The 20,732-nt window shown below is 42.8% G+C and overlaps 1 protein-coding gene across 22 annotated transcripts in view; it reads right to left on the bottom strand.

Annotated features, from left to right (window-relative positions):
• Positions 1–6,998: 6,998 nt before the first annotated feature.
• ttn.2 (titin, tandem duplicate 2) overlaps positions 6,999–20,732 on the bottom strand; it is a 218,615-nt gene continuing 204,881 nt past the window's right edge. For all 22 annotated transcript variants that reach the window (XM_026144404.1, XM_026144415.1, XM_026144413.1 and 19 more), the window contains 14 exons: positions 20,281–20,580; positions 19,654–19,956; positions 19,243–19,545; positions 18,853–19,121; positions 18,416–18,731; positions 17,961–18,266; positions 17,179–17,478; positions 16,310–16,885; positions 15,842–16,147; positions 15,232–15,614; positions 14,894–15,104; positions 8,989–14,766; positions 8,573–8,863; positions 6,999–8,332 (listed from right to left, as the gene is read on the bottom strand). In XM_026144404.1, the coding sequence (XP_026000189.1) occupies positions 8,040–8,332; positions 8,573–8,863; positions 8,989–14,766; positions 14,894–15,104; positions 15,232–15,614; positions 15,842–16,147; positions 16,310–16,885; positions 17,179–17,478; positions 17,961–18,266; positions 18,416–18,731; positions 18,853–19,121; positions 19,243–19,545; positions 19,654–19,956; positions 20,281–20,580 (9,935 nt within the window). In that variant the 3' untranslated portion in view covers positions 6,999–8,039. The remainder of the gene's footprint in view (positions 8,333–8,572; positions 8,864–8,988; positions 14,767–14,893; positions 15,105–15,231; positions 15,615–15,841; positions 16,148–16,309; positions 16,886–17,178; positions 17,479–17,960; positions 18,267–18,415; positions 18,732–18,852; positions 19,122–19,242; positions 19,546–19,653; positions 19,957–20,280; positions 20,581–20,732) is intronic.

The following is a 20,732-nucleotide window of genomic DNA, read 5'->3' as shown; positions in this document are numbered from 1 at the left end:
GGATTGCTCATTTTATTCCTATATCTGTTAATCTTTTTACAGGGAACATGGCGACCCAGTTCATTTACTGTATTATTGTGAGGTCTTTATCTCAGAATATAAAGCACCTAGAGGCAAATTGAATTGAATTAAATTAAGATCAGCAGCATACTTTTGAGACTGAGAGTCGTCAAATATGTGAAAATGAACCAGCTCTGTAATGTGTTTGACATCATCATACAGGCCACCAAAACTAGTTACAGCATGAGTGCAAAAACTGAAAAAGATGTTGACATTATTTCTAAGTGAACCAGAGGTTTAGTGCTTACAAAGCAAGAACTACAGATCTTATTATTGCAGTAAGAGAATGAAATTTATCTGGCTTTATTTGAAAACAAAAAAAACTACTTTGGTTTAGAGATGGCACGATACCACTTTTTTATGTCCGATACCCAGGGCAACCGTTTTTTGATTACTCTTTTCAAGTAACGAGTAAAGTAAGGGATTACTATTGCAAAATCGGTAATTAGATTACCGTTACTTTCCCGTAGGAACGCTGCGTTACTGCGTTACTAAAACCGTGATTTTTTTTTGCGAGAATGTCTCATGACAGTGACGTAAGCGACGTTGGTGACAGCAGCTGTGTGCAGATCAACAATGGATAATATATCGAGTGCGGGAGAGAGTATGAGCGTGCAGCGTTTAAAGCGTGGAAGTACTGACCTTACTTTGAGTTTGATTCCATAAAAAGTGACAAAAACATTAGCGTCCATCGTGCGTGGGAAGAAAACTTCTTTTTACAGCGAAAAAAAACCCTAAACTTCCAACAAGCACCGAGTAGCTACGACGTGATGGGAAACTCACAGAGACACTCGCGCGGATTCTTCAACTGACCGCAGCACACCTACACCAGGGTAACCCTCCGCCTACCCTGCTCCTGCTTTACAGGTGAAAATAGAGCAAAAGGGCCGCTGAGTCTTTGACTTTATTTATTTTCTGCTGTGTTTTACTTGCATCTGTTTGAAAGAGTGAGTGAAAACACAAAAAATATTTTATTTTATGTGCTGGAATGTGTAGAAAATAGGTTTAAATGTTAAACTAATTTATTCAAGTCAGAGAATGTTGCATATAATTAAATGTTTTGCTTGATGCATAAAGTTAAAAGATTAAAACTGATAAAACAAGTTAAAAAAAGAGACTTTTCCATTTGATTACATTTTGTATGATGGATTATGTAGAAAAAGTAGAATTGGGCTGAAAGATCTATCACTTTATCACCTCTTCAGGTTGTAAATCGTGTTTTTAAAAAGTAACTAAGTAACTAAGTAATTAATTACTTTTGAAAATAAGTAATCAGTAAAGTAACGGGATTACTTTTTGGGGGGAGTAATCAGTAATTAGTTACTGATTACTTTTTTCAAGTAACTTGACCAACACTGCCGATACCGATACCGATATCATGAATTTGGATATCTGCCGATACCGATATGAATCCGATATAGTGTTTTTTAATCAACAAAACTGTTTTTTTTTTAAATATCTTGCTGCATTTTGTATAAGTTCATACTCAAGTTTAAAACAACAACTACACTAAAGCTATTCTGTTATACCTGTATACAAAAAAAATATTTCATAGTTCAGCAATACTGATCAATCTAATAAACTTAAACCTACACCATCCTCCCTATTCTGGTATTTTAAAGAGTACTTAGCGTAAATATTAAGCAACCTAACTAATAGGGTTCCAACTCCCAGCAACAACAAAAATAAATAAATAAAAAATAGGGAACCACCCCTCACACTCCACCTCATGATGCTTAATCGACGTAATCAACCTTAATTTGATGCAGTGTGAAAAAAAAGCACAGAAATCAATTATTTTTCAAGAAATATTAAATAGATTCAACATCTTTCTTCAACAAAATTGCAGACTGCACAGATGGTACCTTCCCAAAGGAAAAAGTACTATAGCTTACTAGGGTATATATTAGACTTAATAGTCACTATATACAGTAATGGACTTCTATTCATTTTACATCAAATTAAAACTTTGGGTGTAAGATTCGGATAATTATTTATTAAAAGCTCGACATTTTAAATGAGAATAAGAAACAAAAGTGTGTCTTTGTGCCCCCTTTTCCCTGTTCATGCCCTATCGGCCCCCCTGGCTAAACTTTGCTAGATCCGCCCCTGCACAGTTACCAGCCGTCAGCTACATAGAAAAAGATCCTGGAGTAGAAAGTAATATTAAATAAATTCTAACAACAGCTGATCAAGCTTAAACGTGCTGCTGTTGTTCAGCCGCTGGTTTCCTCTGTCTGGTGCAAAGTGGGCCAAAAACAAACGAGAGACGGACTCGCACAGAAAAGCCGATCAGCTGATCATTAAGCAGTTTCATGATTGAAGTAGCAGCAGGAGAGGCAGTTGCTCCATATATCGCTTGTTAAGCTTAACGCAGGAATGCTTTACAAACATTCAGAGATGGACTTACACACTTGCTTTACTTCTCTCGGGGATAACTTTGTCGGAGATGAAATGCCGGGTTGCTAGCGAAGCTCCACATGCTATCCAGACCACCGACAGGTCCCGCATGCCACAGCCGCTCTATCACGTGATGCATACTGCTCCAACGTGCTAACGTTCTGAGGTGAGTTAAGGCGTGTTGCAAGTTTTGTGAGGTGCTTTCGTGATATTTAATGGATCGGATTACATTTTTTATTTTTCTCCGATATCCGATCCAGTAATTTAGGTCAGTATCGGACCGATACCGGTACGTAATATCGGATCGGTCCATCTCTAGTTTGGTTACTATATAGTTCTAAACAAACACTCACACTATGTGTTTGCCAATTGCAATTTTCTTAAGAAAAAAAGAAACACTTTTAAGCTATTTATGTTCATGCAGTCTACATCTAAGTTCTAACTCATTTGTTGCAGGGTGAACTCGTCAGAGTGTTATGTATCACTTAAGTATCACTTCTCTGTTCCAGATGTCAGCATCATACACTCTGGGATTGAATTAGTTAGGTCTGAAGTCACTTAGTTCTATGACATAAAGAACAATTTTCTGTCAAGATTTTTTTTAATAAATACTTGATAAATACTTGATAAAGAGATAGTAGAAAATACTTCTTAACAAAAAATTGTTTTTTATCTTGTTAGAAAGTCTAACAAAAAGATCTGAAGAGTTACTGTAAGTGTAACATATGTTAACCATTCCTCGCCGTCACTCCCCTGACCGTGGTCGGGAGACACGAGGGGAGATGCTTCCTCCAGGGCCGAAGTTTGTCCTCCTTCGGGGTTAACTCCCTTCACTTTTGTGGAGTAGTGAGGCAGACAGAAATCAGCCGAGGCACCGGAGAGTACTGAAGAGATGAGGCTTTAATAACAGTACTGCACACTTCGGAAACACACTGCATAGCCTGTAGCCCGTTAGAACGCTGCTCCCGGTCGCCCTCTCTACCCATGACACACTCTCTCACTCTCTTTTCCCTCTTTCGCTCCCCGCGTTTCCTTCACGCGCATGCTCACACACACATTACATACACTCCTTACTGCACCCAGTCACACACAAGACAGCAATTCCCGCAACACATAGTTTAAAAAGGTTCAAGTTAATCCCACTAAATGGGACAATAGCACCACCTACTGTCACAAATGTCACCCTACATTGACTAAGAAGGGCAAAGAATTGTGGGTAATCCTCAGAGTAGTGGAGGATTCATGCTGGTTGTCCACGAAAATTAACCATTCTATGTTGTTGCCTTATAAAAGGGGTTGTTGGTACAAAAGAAATTTAAAAACTGGATTATAGATGGCAGACAGTTGGTGTCATAAGCCCCGCCCTCTGTTCAAAGATGGTCGCCCACAGTGGACATAGATGCTTCTTTCACTCCTCTTTCAAACCATCTGTCCTCTCTGTCCAAAATGTGAACATTGGCATCCTCGAAAGAGTGTCCTTTATCCTTAAGATGCAGATGGACTGCTGAGTCTTGTCCTGTGGAGGTGGCTCTTCTGTGTTGTGCCATGCGCTTGTGAAGTGGCTGTTTGGTCTCTCCAATGTAGAGGTCTGAGCATTCCTCGCTGCACTGTACAGCAAACACCACATTGTTAAGTTTGTGTTTTGGAGTTTTGTCTTTGGGATGAACCAGGTTGTGTCTGAGCGTGTTGCTGGGTCTGAAGTAAACTGGGATGTCGTGCTTGGAGAAAACTCTCCTGAGTTTTTCTGAACACCGGCTACATAGGGGATGACAATGTTGTTGCGTTTGTCTTTCTTTTCCTCCCTCGCTGGTGTCTGATCTTCTTTTCTGTGCCTCTTTGCTGACTTGATGAAAGCCCAATTAAGATAACCGTTAAGATAAGCGTTTCCTTTACATGTGTGTGTTCCTTCTTTTTTCCTTCAGGCTTAGAGGGAACATTTTCTGCCCAGTAATGCAAGGTGGTGGGAGTAAAAGAGGTGGTACTGGTCCATGTGTGTGGGCTTCTGGTAAACTTCAGTGTTGACGTTTCCATTCTCCTCAATGTGCACAGCACAGTCCAGGAATAGCAAACAGTTATCCTTTGTGTCTTCCGTGGTGAACTTTGTTTTTATCCACAGCATTGATGTGAGCAGTGAGGGATTCCACTTCTTGTGTCTTGATTTTGACCCAGGTGTCGTCTACATATCTGTACCAGTAGCTGGGTACTCTCCCTTTGAAAGAGCCAAGAGCCATTCTTTCCACTTCCTCCAATGGCATGTCCTTTCTTGGCCTTGTTGGTGATAGAATGAGGAGTGTTCCCCACAAGGGGCGCTAGGATGGTGGCAAGGTGTTTGGAAATGTTGTAGGTGGCTGAGTTTATACTGCTATCAATGGGTCTGAGTGGGACTGTGGATCTTTGGAAGATTTTACAAAATACAGCGTATAGATGATGGTATGTTGAGCAGTCAATGACTTTATCCTTTTTAAGTTCTTGTAGGCAACTGATAACTTTCTTTTTGTTGATATGGTGATGTTATAGTCTTTGCTCAGGGATGTAACGGCCTTCTTTTCTTGTATTGTGATGTTAGACGGGGGAACTTCAAGAAACTTAAAGAAGTCCAGATGCTTTTCTTTCCAAGCTCAGACTACAATGACCTGGATGACTGAGAACCTTCACAGATGCTGAAGAGTTACCTCAACAGTATGTTGGCCTAATAGTCACAGTTTTGGTTCGGCTTTCAAAATTCTAGGACTAGAAATTTTTTTAAAATGCCACCCGATGATTGTACAGTGTTAAAATATTTGTTGGGAGGTTCCATTTGGTTGTTAGGACATTAGGATTAATCTTTTATCACAAAAGTGCTTCTGCTCCTAAGAAAATAGGTGGATGGGTGGACAGATGGGTATTAAAATATAGGCCAAAAAATCATAGGTAAGTCGTGAGGACTAAGGGACATGGTTAACTGTCAACAGGGGGATTAAAAATATTAATGAAAAATGAATACATGATATATTAGCAAAACAGCTGGTTGAACTTTGCACATTTGGTCAGATTTCAAAGAGAAGTGGTAGTGGTTGAGCCTGCAACTGATCCACATGTATTTATTTAAAGATTGGATTTGACATTCCTCTACATCATCAATGCTTTCTGTGTCAAAGGTGTTATTGAAAACTCTTCCACACTGCAGGAGAAAACTTATCTGTTATAATGACACAGGCATGTCTGTTTTGCCCTGTTTCCACATAAAGTGCATCTCCTAACTGATTAGTTAAAAGCATAACCAGTGTTAGCTTATCCAGCTAATCTCCCATCATTCTCTCATCAAAAGAGTGGAGGTTTATCCACATTCCACAGGCTGGAAGCTTTATGACAGAACACTGTTTGATATGAAAAGAGAGATCACTTTCACTTTGGTACAGTTTAAATTAGATATGAAAAGTAGACACCTATTAATGCTAATTTACACTATGGAGCCCCACTGTAAAACAAAACTGTCATAGATTTAACACTTATGAAGCTGGATTTAAGAAGTGTTTAAAGTTTTTAGACACAACTTTGTTCCAGTACAGAATGTGGAACTCTCTAGACTGGCTGGTTGGTGGTTGCAGTTAATAGACTTATATTAGTCTATGTTAGCCAGCTAGTGACAGAACTAGTAACTCAGTGAATATGGAAACTAAAACTAAAGAGCAGAACATTTTAAAATACCTTAAATGATACCATGAAAGATCAAATGGCAACCTGTGATGAACCTAAAAGCTTGGAGGAAATTATAACTTTGGCCATTTTGGCCAATACATAGGGAAAGACACTACAAGTCCCGACCAACTTCCAGTTATAGCCCCATTTCTGCTTCCAGTGGTTGATTCTTCTCATCTTTTTGTTGTTGTTGTTTTTTTTACAGTCCCCCAGCTGCTAACACTGAAGAGCCAAAGCAGTTGGGGAGAGCTAACTTAAAATCAGAGGAACTGATTATATTTGCGTATATTGTGGTTAGCCACCAGCCTGCATCCCAATAATTAAAGATGGGGAAACTGGCAGGCAGGGTCAAAACTTCCCCACATTCAACGTTCTGTCAACATAGGGCATGATAATTTGAGGCCTGAACAAAACTGTCTGGACAAACAACTAATTCACCAGCTTAGAATTGCCCTCGAACCTCTGGATTTACCCATGGTTGTCACAGCACATAATGGTCAATATTTTACCACCAGAACTCACCAGAGAGTGCCAGCTCAGCTGATTCCTTCACCTAACCACTATAAAGTGATCAGATTCTTTGTGTTCTTTGTTCTACCCACAATCCCAATTTTCTGTGGCTCTCATGGTTAGAAAAATCCTCACATAAACTGAGCAAAAAGTCACAATTACAGATGGAGTCACTTCTGTTTCTCACATTGCGTGCAGCCTACCTCGCCACCTACTCAGTGTGCTGTTGAGCCACATGTCATATAACTCAGACACTTGCCCCTGAATAACAGGTTAATTCCTGAAAATAGAAACCTAAATGTGTTAAACGATGTGTTTTAATGTGACGAATAACCACAGCAGAAACATACTGTAGTGCTGATAATCATGCTTTATTAAAGAAATAACTGGAGGAAAGACTCAAGGAGGGTGCGAAAATAGTCAAAACTACAACTCAAACTTCAATCAAACCCTTAAACTGCAGGGCGACATGTGGGACTTGTTGTTGAACGCAGCAGTAGGTGGTTTCATACATCTGCTTTGCCGCACCCACCTTGACTGACAGGTGAACTTCTAAAAACTAGCACACAAACACACTGCATACCTCCGAGAGACAGCTCTGTTTCTGCAAACAAGCACAGGAGGGACTCTTATTTAAAGTGATTGGCCAGGTTGGTGGTACAAGTGAAAAGTCTCATCAGTGGTTGTTTGCCAGATGCAGAGCACAAAATATAAAAGAAACACTTGTGCTCAGGGAGTGCAGGCCGCTTGCACTCTGAGCACGTCAGTGAAATAGCAGTACGACAGAATCAGTCGGAGTGCGAGGTCCAGTCATCCTGCTTACATGAGGGTAAATGCAAACAGCATTCAGGATCTCACACTGCTTTCACAATGCTAATGCACTGCTCTCTAAAGCAGTGTATTCATAGTTTTGTCTCTGATTGAGTTAACATCAACAGGGAGCCTCTCTACCTGTTGAGGCAATCTTAAGACTTCAACTTATCGTTGAGGCACAAAGTTTAGTTTCTTAGTTTAACAGAGTATTCGTTCCTGTTGGAACTTTCTCCTGTTAAACCATATACAGTTTCATTTTGTTTTAGTTAATATTATTGTCATAAATAACAATGCATACACTTCCCATAACCGGTAAATTCGGCTATATACATTATGTACATGTCACAGAATAATGGATCAAAAATCCTAAGTCACAGTTATCCAATATGGTACATTTTATAACACCTTTAGACTTTAGTCTAGTTTGGCAAAAATTAATGTCAAGATAGTTACAAAAATAGTTCATATTTACAAGAACAGAAATCCAGATCTTTATCAAGTAGATTCTTTTGCTTGATTAAATAAAAACGCATGAGAAAAGGAAAAAGGGGAAGTTTTGAAGAGTTGTTTTTTTTTCCTTACACCGATCGAATACTAATGTGAACAGTTGCTGTATCAGATCCCAGCTCATTTGACAGTTTGAGGGTGTAGCTTCCAGCATCCTCCTTCTTCACCCCAGTGATAATGAGCGTGGTCAAGTCCTCAGTGGTCTCAATATGGAAGCGTCCGGCAGCAGTCAACTCAATCCTTTTGCCGTCGTGCGACCACTCAATGTGTCTGGCATCACCAGAGAAGGCACAGGCGACTGTCAGGACTTTGCCAGGCTCAATGCTGATGTCCTCTGGCAGAGCTTCAATCCTTGGAGCAGAACCTGGAACCCATGATATATGCACAGAACAAGAACCTTTTTTTCATTTAGAGTAAGGCAGGCACACAATTTCACAACAGACACAAACAAAAAAATGTTATGACAAAAAAGCATGTTTTGCTAATTGAGCTTAATTCAGCATCTTTATGAGGTTTCATTTCAAAAGAAGGATAATTGTGTTGCTGGTGGATGCAAGGAAGCTAAGTACAGTTTTACAGATTACCAAGAGTCTTATGATCTTACCAAGAGCTCTAAGTGATCCCTCCATGTGGGAGGCCATCTCCATGAGGCTACTGGAGCTCATGGCATATGCCTCAGATGACACGGAGGACATGCTGGACATGGACATGGTCTCAAACTTCATTTCAGCTGCCATGCTGCTGAAGGAGCGGGAATCCGTCATGGATGACATCACTGCCTGCTGGGAAGTAGAAGAAAAGGCAGACGACTCCTCCATTGTATGGATTTCTTTCTTCATCATCACCGATGAACTCAAGGATGACGATGACTCCTTTTGACTCATCAATACTGATTCTGGCAGAAGAAACGATAACACACATGTCATTGTTAAGAATGACTTCAATGTTAGGGCTCTGTTATAATTTCTTTAAAGCATTAAACTGGATCAGATTTTCTGGATGGTGATAGAAAAAGCCTACCTTGAAGTCCCAGCTGCTGTTCACAATAAGCTGTAATCTTCTTGCGAATTGACTGAAACACTTGTCCAGTGAAGTTGAAAGAAGACTTGGATACTCCTCCTTCTGATTTCATCTCACAGATGTACTCTCCCTGATCACTGTCTGTTAAATTATGGATCAAAAGGCTGCAAGAACCCTCAGAATAGTGCATCTCTAGGCGACTGCTTTGTGAAAGCCTCCTCCCATTCACATACCATACCACCTCTCTGACGGAGCTCTCACAAACACAGGACATCCTCACTGACCCCTCACAGGCTTCTGCTGTTAGCTGACTCATGACCTTGGGGGGTTTTGGGATTGGGGATTTTACGGTGGGTGGAGATACAACTCTCTTGGGGGACATGGTGGGAGGAGGAGACTTCATTCTAGGAGGTGATTTGATCCCTTCAGGTTCAGGGGACTTCAGTGCCCTTGGTGATTTGATGCCTGCTGGTTCTGGGGACTTGATGCCTTTTGGTGTTTTGAGTCCAGGAGGTTCTGGGGACTTGACACCTCTTGGCATTTTGATTCCTGTAGGTTCTGGAGATTTGATACCCCGGGGTGATTTTACTTCCTCAGATTCCAGTGACTTTCCAGTCCCCAGGGTCTTAGTTGGCGGTGGTGACTTGAGTCGTGGCTCAGGAGATTTTAGACCTCGTGGTGACTTAGGTCCCTCAGGCTCAGGAGATTTGACACCTGGAGTCGGTGATTTTAAGCTCGGTGCAGGAGAAGGTGCAGTTGGTTCAGGAGACTTTATGGTCTTAGGAGACTTAATCCCCTCGGGTTCAGGAGACTTCACACTTGGTGTTGGGGACTTCACACTTGGAGCAGGAGATGTTGCACTTGGTTCAGGAGATTTTATACTTGAAGCTGGTGATGTAACTGAAGGCTCGATGGATTTGGTGCTAGGTTCTGGTGACTTCACACTGGGAACAGCAGAGGTTGTGGAGGGAATAGGGGATGTGGCTGAAGGTGCAGGTGACTTTACACTGGGAGTGGGTGACTTCACGGATGGCTCAGGGGGTTTGACTATTTTAACTTCCTGCTTGGGGGTTGCTCTATGGATGGTTAAAGTAAAATGAGCTTCCTGTCTGCCTTCTGAATTCTCTACTACTACTGTGTAACTGCCCTCATGGGAGGCTGTCACAGAGGAGATTTCCAAACTGGATTTATACTGAGTTGTGGTGACCTGAATGTGGTGGGATGAGACAATGGTTCTGCTCTCATGTATCCATGTCACAGTGGGTGCAGGCTCACCATCAATATCACAGGTAAATCTGACAGTCTCTCCCTCCTCAACTGTCACAGACTGAGGCTTAGTGAGGATTCTAGCTGGAAGAGAAAGTTTTGCCTTCTGGACAGAAACTTCCTCATCACCAGCAGTGGTAGAGGATTTCAGTTTAGCTTCAGATATGGTGTGTTTCCCACTCAGAGAAAATTTGTCAGATGAATAAGAGGAACTAGATGACAGGTATTCAGCAGAAGCATACTTGATAGATGAGTCATACCTCTCAGCAGAGGAGTACCTTTCAGAGGAGGCGCCATATCTCTCATGTGTGAATACCTCATGTGTTTCGGTTAACTTAGATTTGGTTTCTTCTACCTCAAAGTGGGTCTGTGAAGCATAGCCAGCTTTGAAGTGGGAGATGTGGTAGTGGTCTGTTCGAGTGACTTCAGGGACATATGCTTTGGGAGCTTCCTCATCCTTGCGGCGAGAAGAGAAAGTTGTGTAGCTACCACCTGACACCTCCAGGGTAGCATAGTCTGAAGCCTCTCCCTTAGAGTTGGAACATACACAGCGATACGTGCCACTATCCTCTTCCTGACAGTCCAGAATAGTGATGGTCAAGACACCAGTCATGTTGGTAAAGATGAATTTCTCACTGGATTCAGAGATCGCAGTTCCATTGTGGAACCACGTGACCTCAGCCTCTGGTTTAGCTTGTACATTTAGGGTGAATTTTGTATCTTGACCAACTGGGATACGATGAGAACGCATCCTAACAGTGACACGCGGGGCATGGTCCAAACTGAAAGGTGTCTGACTGACCAACTGATACTTCCTTTCAGATTTCAGAGCAGCCTTTCTGGCCTCGTAACGGGACATGATATCAAAACGGGCAGACCGCTCAAACCTCGAGGAGGAGCGTGAAGACCTTTCAACTGACTTGATGGGGCTGGGGGAACGTGGTCGGGTCCTCTCTGGGGTAGGGGACCTCCTCCCCACAATCTCTCCCTCTACTTCCACAGGATGCCTAGCATGTGGTTGTCTTATCAGTTCTGAAACTGGACGCATTAGCTCAATGTAAGTGGGTGACAGTGACCTTCTCCTCCTCATATACTGAGAGATGGTACGTTTCTTCTTTGTCTCAGCAACCTCAACGGTTTCATGTCTACCTTCCTGCCTTCTTTCCTCATGCTCCATGGCACGTCGCTCAATGCGTACAGGGCTGCCAGCAGGTGAGGCAGAAAAGCCAAGCTCCAGTTCATCCTCCAACATCATTCCTTCTTCTTCCTCTGTTCTCATCAGCTCCTCATCGCTAAGGTCTCCCAGAGATCTCCTCCTAGATCTGAACAACGCCTCTGACACAGGACTGGGAGAGCGGCGTGCAGGTCTGACAGTCTCCAGATCATCTAGAGTGAGTTTTGGAATACGCCATCTTGGCCTATACTGGTCAGTGATTCTAGGAAGGGGCATGACGTAGAACTGTTCCCATCTGGACAAACGAATACGTTTCTGTCTCTTCTGCACAATCCTCTCCATCCTCTCTGAAATCTCATATTGATCTTTTAGCTTTCTGTACCACTTCATATCTGACAGAGGTACAAACAGTTTGATACCTTTGTTCTCATCAAGAACTCTGGGATCATGAACCACAGGCTCAGGAATTTCATAGGGCATGAAGATCCTCCTCTCCTCCTCCAACTTCTTGGTCTCTGACTTCTCCTCTTTGATGTCAAACTCACCCTCGACATTCTTCGTGCTCACTGCTGGCTTGTAAATCTCTGCAGCATATTTGAGAGCTTCTTGAGCAGTGGGATTAAGCGGTACAAGCTCCTCAGTAGCAACGATTTTCTGAGCCATCTTGTTGGTCTTTTCAATTTGTTTCTGTATGTGCATGTATTTCTCTTCCTCACTCCTATATTCTCTCCTTGTATAGGTAAGGCGGTCCACCTTCAATGTTGCCTGACAGCTGGCGGTGCCAGCAGAGTTGGTTGCAGTAACTTTGTAAACACCAGAGTCCTCAAGTAGAGTCTCTCTAATGTGAAGGACATGAGAGTCAACGTCCTCCTGTATGACAACCACCTTGGGACCAAACTGTAGTGGATGACCATCCTTTTGCCATTTAAGAGTAGGAGGTGGTACACCTGAGACTCTGAGCTCAAAATGGACACTCTGTCCCTCCATGCACTCAACATTAGCCAGCAGGCGTTTGAACATGGGCTTCATAGTTTCTTCTGTCACAGGATGTGGTGCCACAGTGAGACGGGCCTTGCAGCTGTCTTCTCCAAACTTGTTGTGGGCCATAACGGTGTATTCAGCATCATCAGTCATGTCCAGGTTATGGATCATGAGCTGGTATAGACCCTTATCACTGGTGAACGTGTACTTGCTGTCATTATCACCTGGCTTGATTTTTTCACCATTCTTAAGCCAAATTATGCAAGGCTCTGGATGCACAGTAACAGTAACACCAAAACGCACATCTTCGCCAATGAAAGCGGTGCGGTTGTAGAGAGGCAAAGTGAACTCTGGTGGTCTCTGCAGAAGCTTAGTCTTGTCAACTCTCCTCCTTAATTTCTTGATGGAGCGGCTAAGATAGTACTCTTTGATACTCCTCACTGTCTCGACAAAAAGCTCTCCATAAGCACTGTCTTCTCCATCATCACTCAGCACTTTGCATCTGTACACACCATCATCACTTTCTTCAATGTCCTTTACGTAGATACTGGCAAAGCCATTACTATAAGTAATCTCATACTTGTGGCTTGTGTGTAGCTGGCAGTTACCAAAGTACCATGACACCTGTGTACTCTTGTCATGCTTGGCAATGCTGCAAGTGAATCTTGCATAACCACCTTCTTCAGCTGAGGCATGCATGACTGGGCCAGCACGGAAGCCATGGCACTCAGTTCCAATCTTCACTTTACCAACAGCCAATCCCCTCTGGTTCTTGAAAGCACCACCATAGGCCACACGAGCTGCTGATACAATAGTATCAACCCTCTTTACCAGAGTCTGATAGTACCTTCTGTGTCTCAGTGTCCTGATAGCCTTGTTGCTAATATGCTCTATTTTCATCTTGAGCCATGGGTGCTCCAGAGCCTCATGGGCTGTCATACGAAGCTTCCTGTCCTTGACAAGAAGTCTGTCAACAAAGTCCATAGCCTCCAGGCTGATATCCTTAAATGCTTCACTGTCGAAGACATACTCACAGTTGGTGATATTCTCAATCATCTTTGTGGTAGATTCTGCTGCAAATGGATTAAGGCCACTGAGTAGAACATAGGCCATAACACCAACAGACCACATATCTGTGGCCGTTGTGACCAAATCATGGCGGTGGACCTCTGGGGCGCAGTACTCCGGTGCTGAAAAGAGCATTCTGATGTTTTCTCCCGGCACCAGAAGCCTAGCCTGGCCCATCTCAATGATCTTTATGTTGGTACTTTTCCTTGTAGTGTACACAATGTTGTCTGGGCGGATATCAAAGTGGCCAAAGTTGTGGGAATGCAGGAACTTGAGAGCAGAGCAGACTTGTCTAAGGTACTTGACAATCTCCTGCTCTGTAAGCTCAAAGTTGCTGGTGCCAAGCCGCTCAAAGATGTCAACTCCAGAAATGAATTCAAAGATAAGGATGATCTCCTCCATGCTTTCAAAGTATTCATGCAAGTAGATGATATTCTTATGCCTTCCCACATTAAGAGCTTCAATTTCCCTCAAAACCAACTCACGATCAGTTCCTTTGACTTTGATAAACTTGGCCATGTAGGTTTTCTTTGTGGCAATCTCAATACAACGGTGAACCACACCAAACTGGCAGTGAGCAAGCTCCTCAGAGATAATGTACTTTGAGGACAGCTCCTTCACCTTGTAGAAAAGAGCCTCCTCTTTAGTAATTTCTCTTGTTTCGTCCACTTCCTCATCATAGTTCCTAATTACAGACTTGTCTTCCTTTGTGGTGATAGGCTCAGTTGGTTCAGATGGTGGGCTCAGACCAAACTGGTTCTCTGCAATAACACGGAACTGGTATTTGGCCTTTCCAAATATGTTGATGATAGTGATACTACAGTCAGTCGTTTGTCCAGCACGAATCCACCTATCACTGGTGGTGGGGCACTTCTCCACAATGTAGTTAATAATGTTGCTTCCACCATCACTGACAGGGGGCTCCCAGACAAGAGTGATAGAATCCCTTGCAATTTCACTAACCACAAGGCCTTTTGGAGCTTCAGGAATGTCGGCCACATTCACCTCGATGGTTTGCTTGTCCATTCCAAACCTGTTCTTTGCAGTAATAATGTAGTAGCCAGTATCTTTCCTCTGGACTCCCTTCTGGAATACCAGGGATGTGAAAGACCTTGTGGTGATGACTTGGTGATAAGGAGAGTTGGAGAGGATCTCCTGACCTTTCTGCCAAGTGATTGTTGGCTCAGGTTTGCCAGAGATGGGGATCTTGATGGTGATGTGATCACCACGGACAGCATGGACTGCGCCCATTCCTTGGAGCTCTTGAGGCAGATAGATCTTAGCAGGGACTACAATAAAAATGACCAAAATCATGACTTATTCTCATGAATGTGGGCTTTTTTAAAATCAGGAATTGGAAAGAAGATATCATGCATTTAGTGCATTCTAGAAAATATTTGGAAATTATGATATTACCTTCCACCTCCAAGTTGGCTGTGGTAGAGATGGATCCTGAGGAATTAGTTGCTCTGACTTGGTAAACTGTGGCATCATTCTCATCAGCAGAAGTGATGACAAGCTGATAGTAGCCTCCCTTGAACTCCAGCGCTTTGATCTTAGTTCCATCTGCCAGGATCTCCTTTCCACTACGGTACCATTTCACAACAGGCTTTGGATAGCCCAACACCTTGTTGGAGGAAAAAGAGACAAAATAAATAACTGGTGTCCACTGAACAATGATGTTATGATTGTATTTTTGACTTAAAAACTGAGAGATTTTAAAGGAATAAGCAATGTAGTTTTAAAAAAGGTACCTTAGTGACAAATGTTGCACTGGCATGGTATTTGACAGTCATGTCTCTGATCTCCTCCCTGAATGTGGGAGTGCGAGGAGGCTGGTCAGACTTGGGGATGATGGGTTCAGAAATCTCACTCCATTCGCTCTCACCGCCCATGTTCTCACATTTGACACGGAACTCATACTCGAAGCCTTCAATCAAGCCTGTGACCTCATAGTTGGTCTCTGCAATCTTCTTGGTAGTTACTGACATCCACTTGTTCTGTTTCTTCTCACGTTTCTCCAGGTAGTAGTTTGTGATTTTAGCTCCACCATCGCTGCTTGGAGGCTTCCAACAGACAACACAAGAGTCCTTTGTGGAGCTGATAATGAAAGGCTGCTGTGGGATGCCAGGTTTTTCTGAAAAACAAATAGGAAAGTTACTATAGTGCAGAAGTCCCATATTCTATGCAGTGGCAGATCTTGAAAACTAAATACGCTCCTTACAAAATGAACACATTTAAGTTTCTAGATGGTACTCTATAACTTATGCAAATAGGAGACGGTCGAGTAGAAGCTGTGGTTGATTTGAGACAGAATAAGCCATCTGTGAAGAGGACACCAAAATAAAATATAAATAAACTTACCAAATGGACTCTTGATTATAACCACTGATGGGATCTCTAGAGGCTCGCTGACTCCATATTGATTCTGAGCTGAAACCCTGAAGTAGTAGCCAGCATTCTCCGTCAGATTGAGGACACGGCAGGTGGTTCCAGACAAAGAGGAGGACACCAGGTACCACTGTTCCCCTTCTTTGGCCTCCCGTTTCTCCACAATGTAGTTGGTAATCATTGATCCTCCATCATCCTTGGGAGCCTTCCAGCTGATGACAACTGAGCTCTTAAGCAGGGCTTCAACAATTAGGGGCCCCTCAGGCATGCATGGCTTGTCTAGAAACACACACACACGCGCATATATATATGAAAGATTTGTAGACTGAAACTGAAAACTCATGCAAAGGGCTTTCATTTGTAACTTTGATTTTAAATTTATGGATAGATGGATGGATGGATGTGGAGCCCTTAAGCAATTTGTTTATAGTTTGATCTCACCTTGGATTTCTACACGAAGCACAGTGTCAATAGTTCCAAAGAAATTGCTGAGCTGCACCTTATAGCGACCAGCGTTGGTCTTTCTCTGAACATTCCTCACCACGAGGTGGGTGTAGCTCTCTGTGTTTTCAATGATCACATTTTCAGATGGATTCAGAGGCTTCTTGCCATAGAACCACATGATCTGTGGGATGGGACGGCCAATGTATACGACATGAAGGCGGAGACTGGTGCCAGCCCCAGCAAAGTATTTTTCCTTCAGGGGAAAGCCAGGGTGAAACTGGGGAGCTGCCTGTAAACGCAGTTTACCACTGCTCTCGATCTCTCCAGCCTCATTGATTGCCCTACAGGTGTACAGGCCCTCATCTTCCTGTTCATCTGTTAGAATGCTGAGGGAGTGGTTTCGACCATCTGAGCTCATTTTGTACTTGCGGCTCTGGATCAGTTCCTTGCCAAAGCGGTACCACTTAATCTCAGGCAGAGGTCTGCCAATAATGCCACAGGTCAGAGTGCCAGACTCGCCAAGTTTAGTTGTTACATCTTGGATGTCTTCTGTCAAAGCTGGAGCCTCACCAACTGCAGAAAGACAGCAATGTTTAATCACACTAAATGTATTTAATTTTTACTTTTTGTTGTAAATTGAAAGGAATTACAAATAAATTGGTTGTCTTTCCCTTTAAACATTAGATTTTACACGATTTTGACTTTAACATTAAATCTTGGTCAAAATTTGGTTCTAAGATATATTTTTCTGTTGTCAGTTAAACAACATTTGTATTGAACTTGCCAGATATGTTATACATTGAATGTCAAATTCTACTGCAACGAGGTCATTTGTTTTGATAGACCTCAATCCTGCAACAGCTTACCACTCAATTTGGTCTTGATGCCCATAGGTGTGCGACGAGGTCGGCTGAGTCCAGTCTCGTTCTCAGCAAAGACTCTAAACTCATACTCAGTGGCTTCCATTAAGCCACCCATGGTGAACTGACGATCCTTCGAGCGCTCCTTATTGCATTTTTTCCAGGCACTCTCTCCAGCCTGCCTGAACTCAATCCAGTAACCTAGGATCTCCTTGCCACCATCATGCTCAGGCCTGAGCCAGTGGATGGTGATACAGTCTTTAGTGACAGAGACAATGTCAATCTCTCCTGGTTGGTTAGGTTTGTCTACAGGAAAACAGAAAGGAAAAGGGTCAATAATCTTGGATAAATTCATTCTAACATCAATACATTCTAAAAGTATTTTAGAATGTATTGATCTCATACGTTTCCCTTATCAGCACAGACTGATTTAGATTGATTGCAATGAGTTGGCAATCTGTCTGCATTTATAAATTAGATAGCAGTTATTTGCAAAATTTCATCAGTATCTCTTAAAGTAATTGCAGTCACTCTGAGTTGGACTGTGACTGTTTGGAGGTGGTGTCACCTCCTACCAGGCGACCTGTGCAATCACCTTGCAGTCAAAAGTGGTGACACAGAGGTTGAGGGTGTTACACGTTCAATCTCTGGGTAACTAGTCACCGTTACTACATGCAAATGGTTGACAAATGCCAGTAACTTAAAAATTAACAGTCACTAAGTAAAGGAAGAGTTGCAAGGAGGTTGTTGCCCTATTTGTACTCTAGTGTGACTGAGCCATAACTCACCAAATGGATCTTTGCAGACTACAGATTCAGAAGCAGGACCAGGTTCGCTCTGTCCAATGTCATTTTGTGCGACAACTCTGAACATGTACTCTGCATCAGGGATGAGACCAGTGGCATTGAACATGGTGGTGGTGATGTGGGTCTTGTTGTGGCGGACCCACTTCTCTGTTGAAACCTCCCTTCTCTCAACATAATATCCAGTGACACGAGAGCCTCCATCGTCGCGGGGCCTGGCCCAGGAGAGAGAAACTGTGGACTTGGTAACATCCATGATCTCTGGTGGGTTGCTGGGAGGTTCAGGTGGGCCTGTGATAAAGGATGGTTTTACAAATTAAATTATCAGAGTTACAGTATGTTCAGAGTGTATGATTATCACAACAATAGGTTTATTAAATACAAAATTTTCCCAGTTCGACTGAGAAAGTTGGACTAATAACAAATATATCACTACTCACAAAGTGGAGTCTTTGGTGTGACAGACTCTTCAGATTTTAAAGCTCTGCTGACACCAAACTGATTCTCAGCAGCAACCCTGAAGTGGTACTCCACATTCTCCTTTAGGCCCTTCACCACTAGAGAGTTCCCAATTACTCGAGCATCCACTGTATACCAGGCAGCCTTGGGTACCTCCCGCCTTTCCACTATGTATCCCAGGATGTCTGCTCCACCGTCATCTGATGGTGGCCTCCAACTGACTCTTACTGATCGGGCCTGAATGTCGTCAAATTCCAGAGGCCCTTCTGGGACATCTGGGCGACCAATGACTTTCACCTACAGAGAGGAGGTACAGAGAGTTCGTTTTTAAGGCTGCAAATATTATTAGATTTTATACAATATATGTTTTCATTTCATTAGCCATTCTTTAATAAAGTCTTTCAGACACGCTCCCCACCTTGATATAAACAGCCTTCCTGCCACATTTGTTTTCCAGCACCAAGTCGTAGGTACCAGTGTCATCTTTATGCGCCTCTTTGATGACCAGCTCAGTGATGTCATCATGCGTAGCAATCATGGCCCGATGGGAGATGTCACGACCATCCTTGGTCCACTTGCATGTAGGGATGGGTTTACCCTTAATGGGTACAGACAGGTGGATGACACCACCTTGTCTGACCACATAGCCCTCTTCATATTTAGGATCCAGCTCATAGTCAGGATAATCTGAAGAAGACAGAGGTTTGATTTTTTTTTTAACTAAAGCTAAAAATGCCAGGATGCTATATGCCATGCCACCAAAAAACTGAAGTAAAGGATTTATAAATATTTCAAATTCTTTCTTTACCAAGCATCTCCTGGACTTTAACCACTCCAGGAATCTCAGCAGCTTCTCCACAACCACCAGCATTGCAGGCGATGATCCTAAATTTGTATTCAGCCCCCTGTGGCATGTGGGTGATGATGTACTCGCACATCTTCGTGGGAGTTGTGTTACACAGTGTCCATTCCAGCTGGTCTACCTTCTGCATTTCAATAAAGTAGCCAGTAATGACAGAACCACCCTCCTCTTCTGGTGGAAGCCAAGCTAGAGAAACAGAAGTCCTGGTAGTGTCTGTGACTCTGGCCTGAACTGGAGGACCTGGAGGTTCTGTTTAATAACAGAGAGAATAGGTAAAGATAGTGACCCCACAGTGGTATGGCTAATTTAAAACAGAAAAGCAGTACAACTGTTACAGTGATCTTTTGCGGGACATACCAATGGGGTCTAAAGCGATGGTAATGACAGAACTCTCGCTGGGTTTCCCAGCCCCTCTAGAGTTAATGGCTGTGATACGGTGTTCATACTCCAGGCCCTCAATCAGTCCGGAGGAACGGTACCTGGTCATAGTAACAGGGTTTTTGTTGATCCTCAACCACCTGTCAGAATGGGCCTCTTTCCGTTCTATGATATAGCCCGCAATAGTGGAGCCACCATTGTCCTCAGGTGGTTTCCAGGTCAGGGTCATGCCCTCATGGGTGACATCAAGCACTTCTGGCCTGCTTGGGGGTCCGGGGATGGCTACATAGAAAAGAAAAACAATCAGAGATGAATAACAAACAAGACATAGTACCATATAGTTCAGTGAGAATTAACAATCCACAGTTTAATAGGATTTTTAAGTTTATATATCAAATCAGAACCTGTCTACTTGTAATTGTATACAGTGACCACCAATAACAGTGTGAAACTGAAACTGTAAAAAAATGCTTCAGAAAGAAGTTGGACTTGTGGGCTTGAAAAGAACAAGAAGAAGGTTTTCAAAGCAACAGTGCAAGTTATCAAAGGCAGCACAATTCTCATTGAAGGTGCATATGAAGAACATCTTATGGAAAGAGAACTTACTCTTGGCGCTCTTGCATTCCACCACATCAGACTGCAGGAAGCCACCAATGCCAAAACGATTCATGGCTGCAACACGGAACACGTACTCAGTTCCTTCAGAGAGCCTAGTGAATTTAAAGCAAGGCCTTGTCACAGACTCGGAGATGGTGGTCCAGCCAGGCCGGTGGGCATCACGCTGCTCAACAACATATCCGCTGACATTGGCACCACCATCATTCTCTGGAGGTAGCCAACTAACTGTCACTGAAACACCGTCGACTTCCTCGATCTTTACTGGACCCATAGGAATACTCGGTTTGTCTGAACAGAAACAACAAGGCAGCTATTTAGGAAGACAGTTTTTGTCTTTTTTATTTCTTTGTCTTTTGATTTTTCTCTGAAGGAAAAATACACCTTACTAAATAAAAACTGAAAATATAAAACATTCAGTTTAGTAAAGAATGTCTGCTTAC

Source organism: Astatotilapia calliptera, chromosome 16 (genome assembly GCF_900246225.1).
Source record: "Astatotilapia calliptera chromosome 16, fAstCal1.2, whole genome shotgun sequence".
NCBI lineage: Eukaryota > Metazoa > Chordata > Actinopteri > Cichliformes > Cichlidae > Astatotilapia > Astatotilapia calliptera.
Note: the sequence above shows the minus strand (reverse complement) of the source record. Positions and strands in the feature narration are given on the sequence as shown.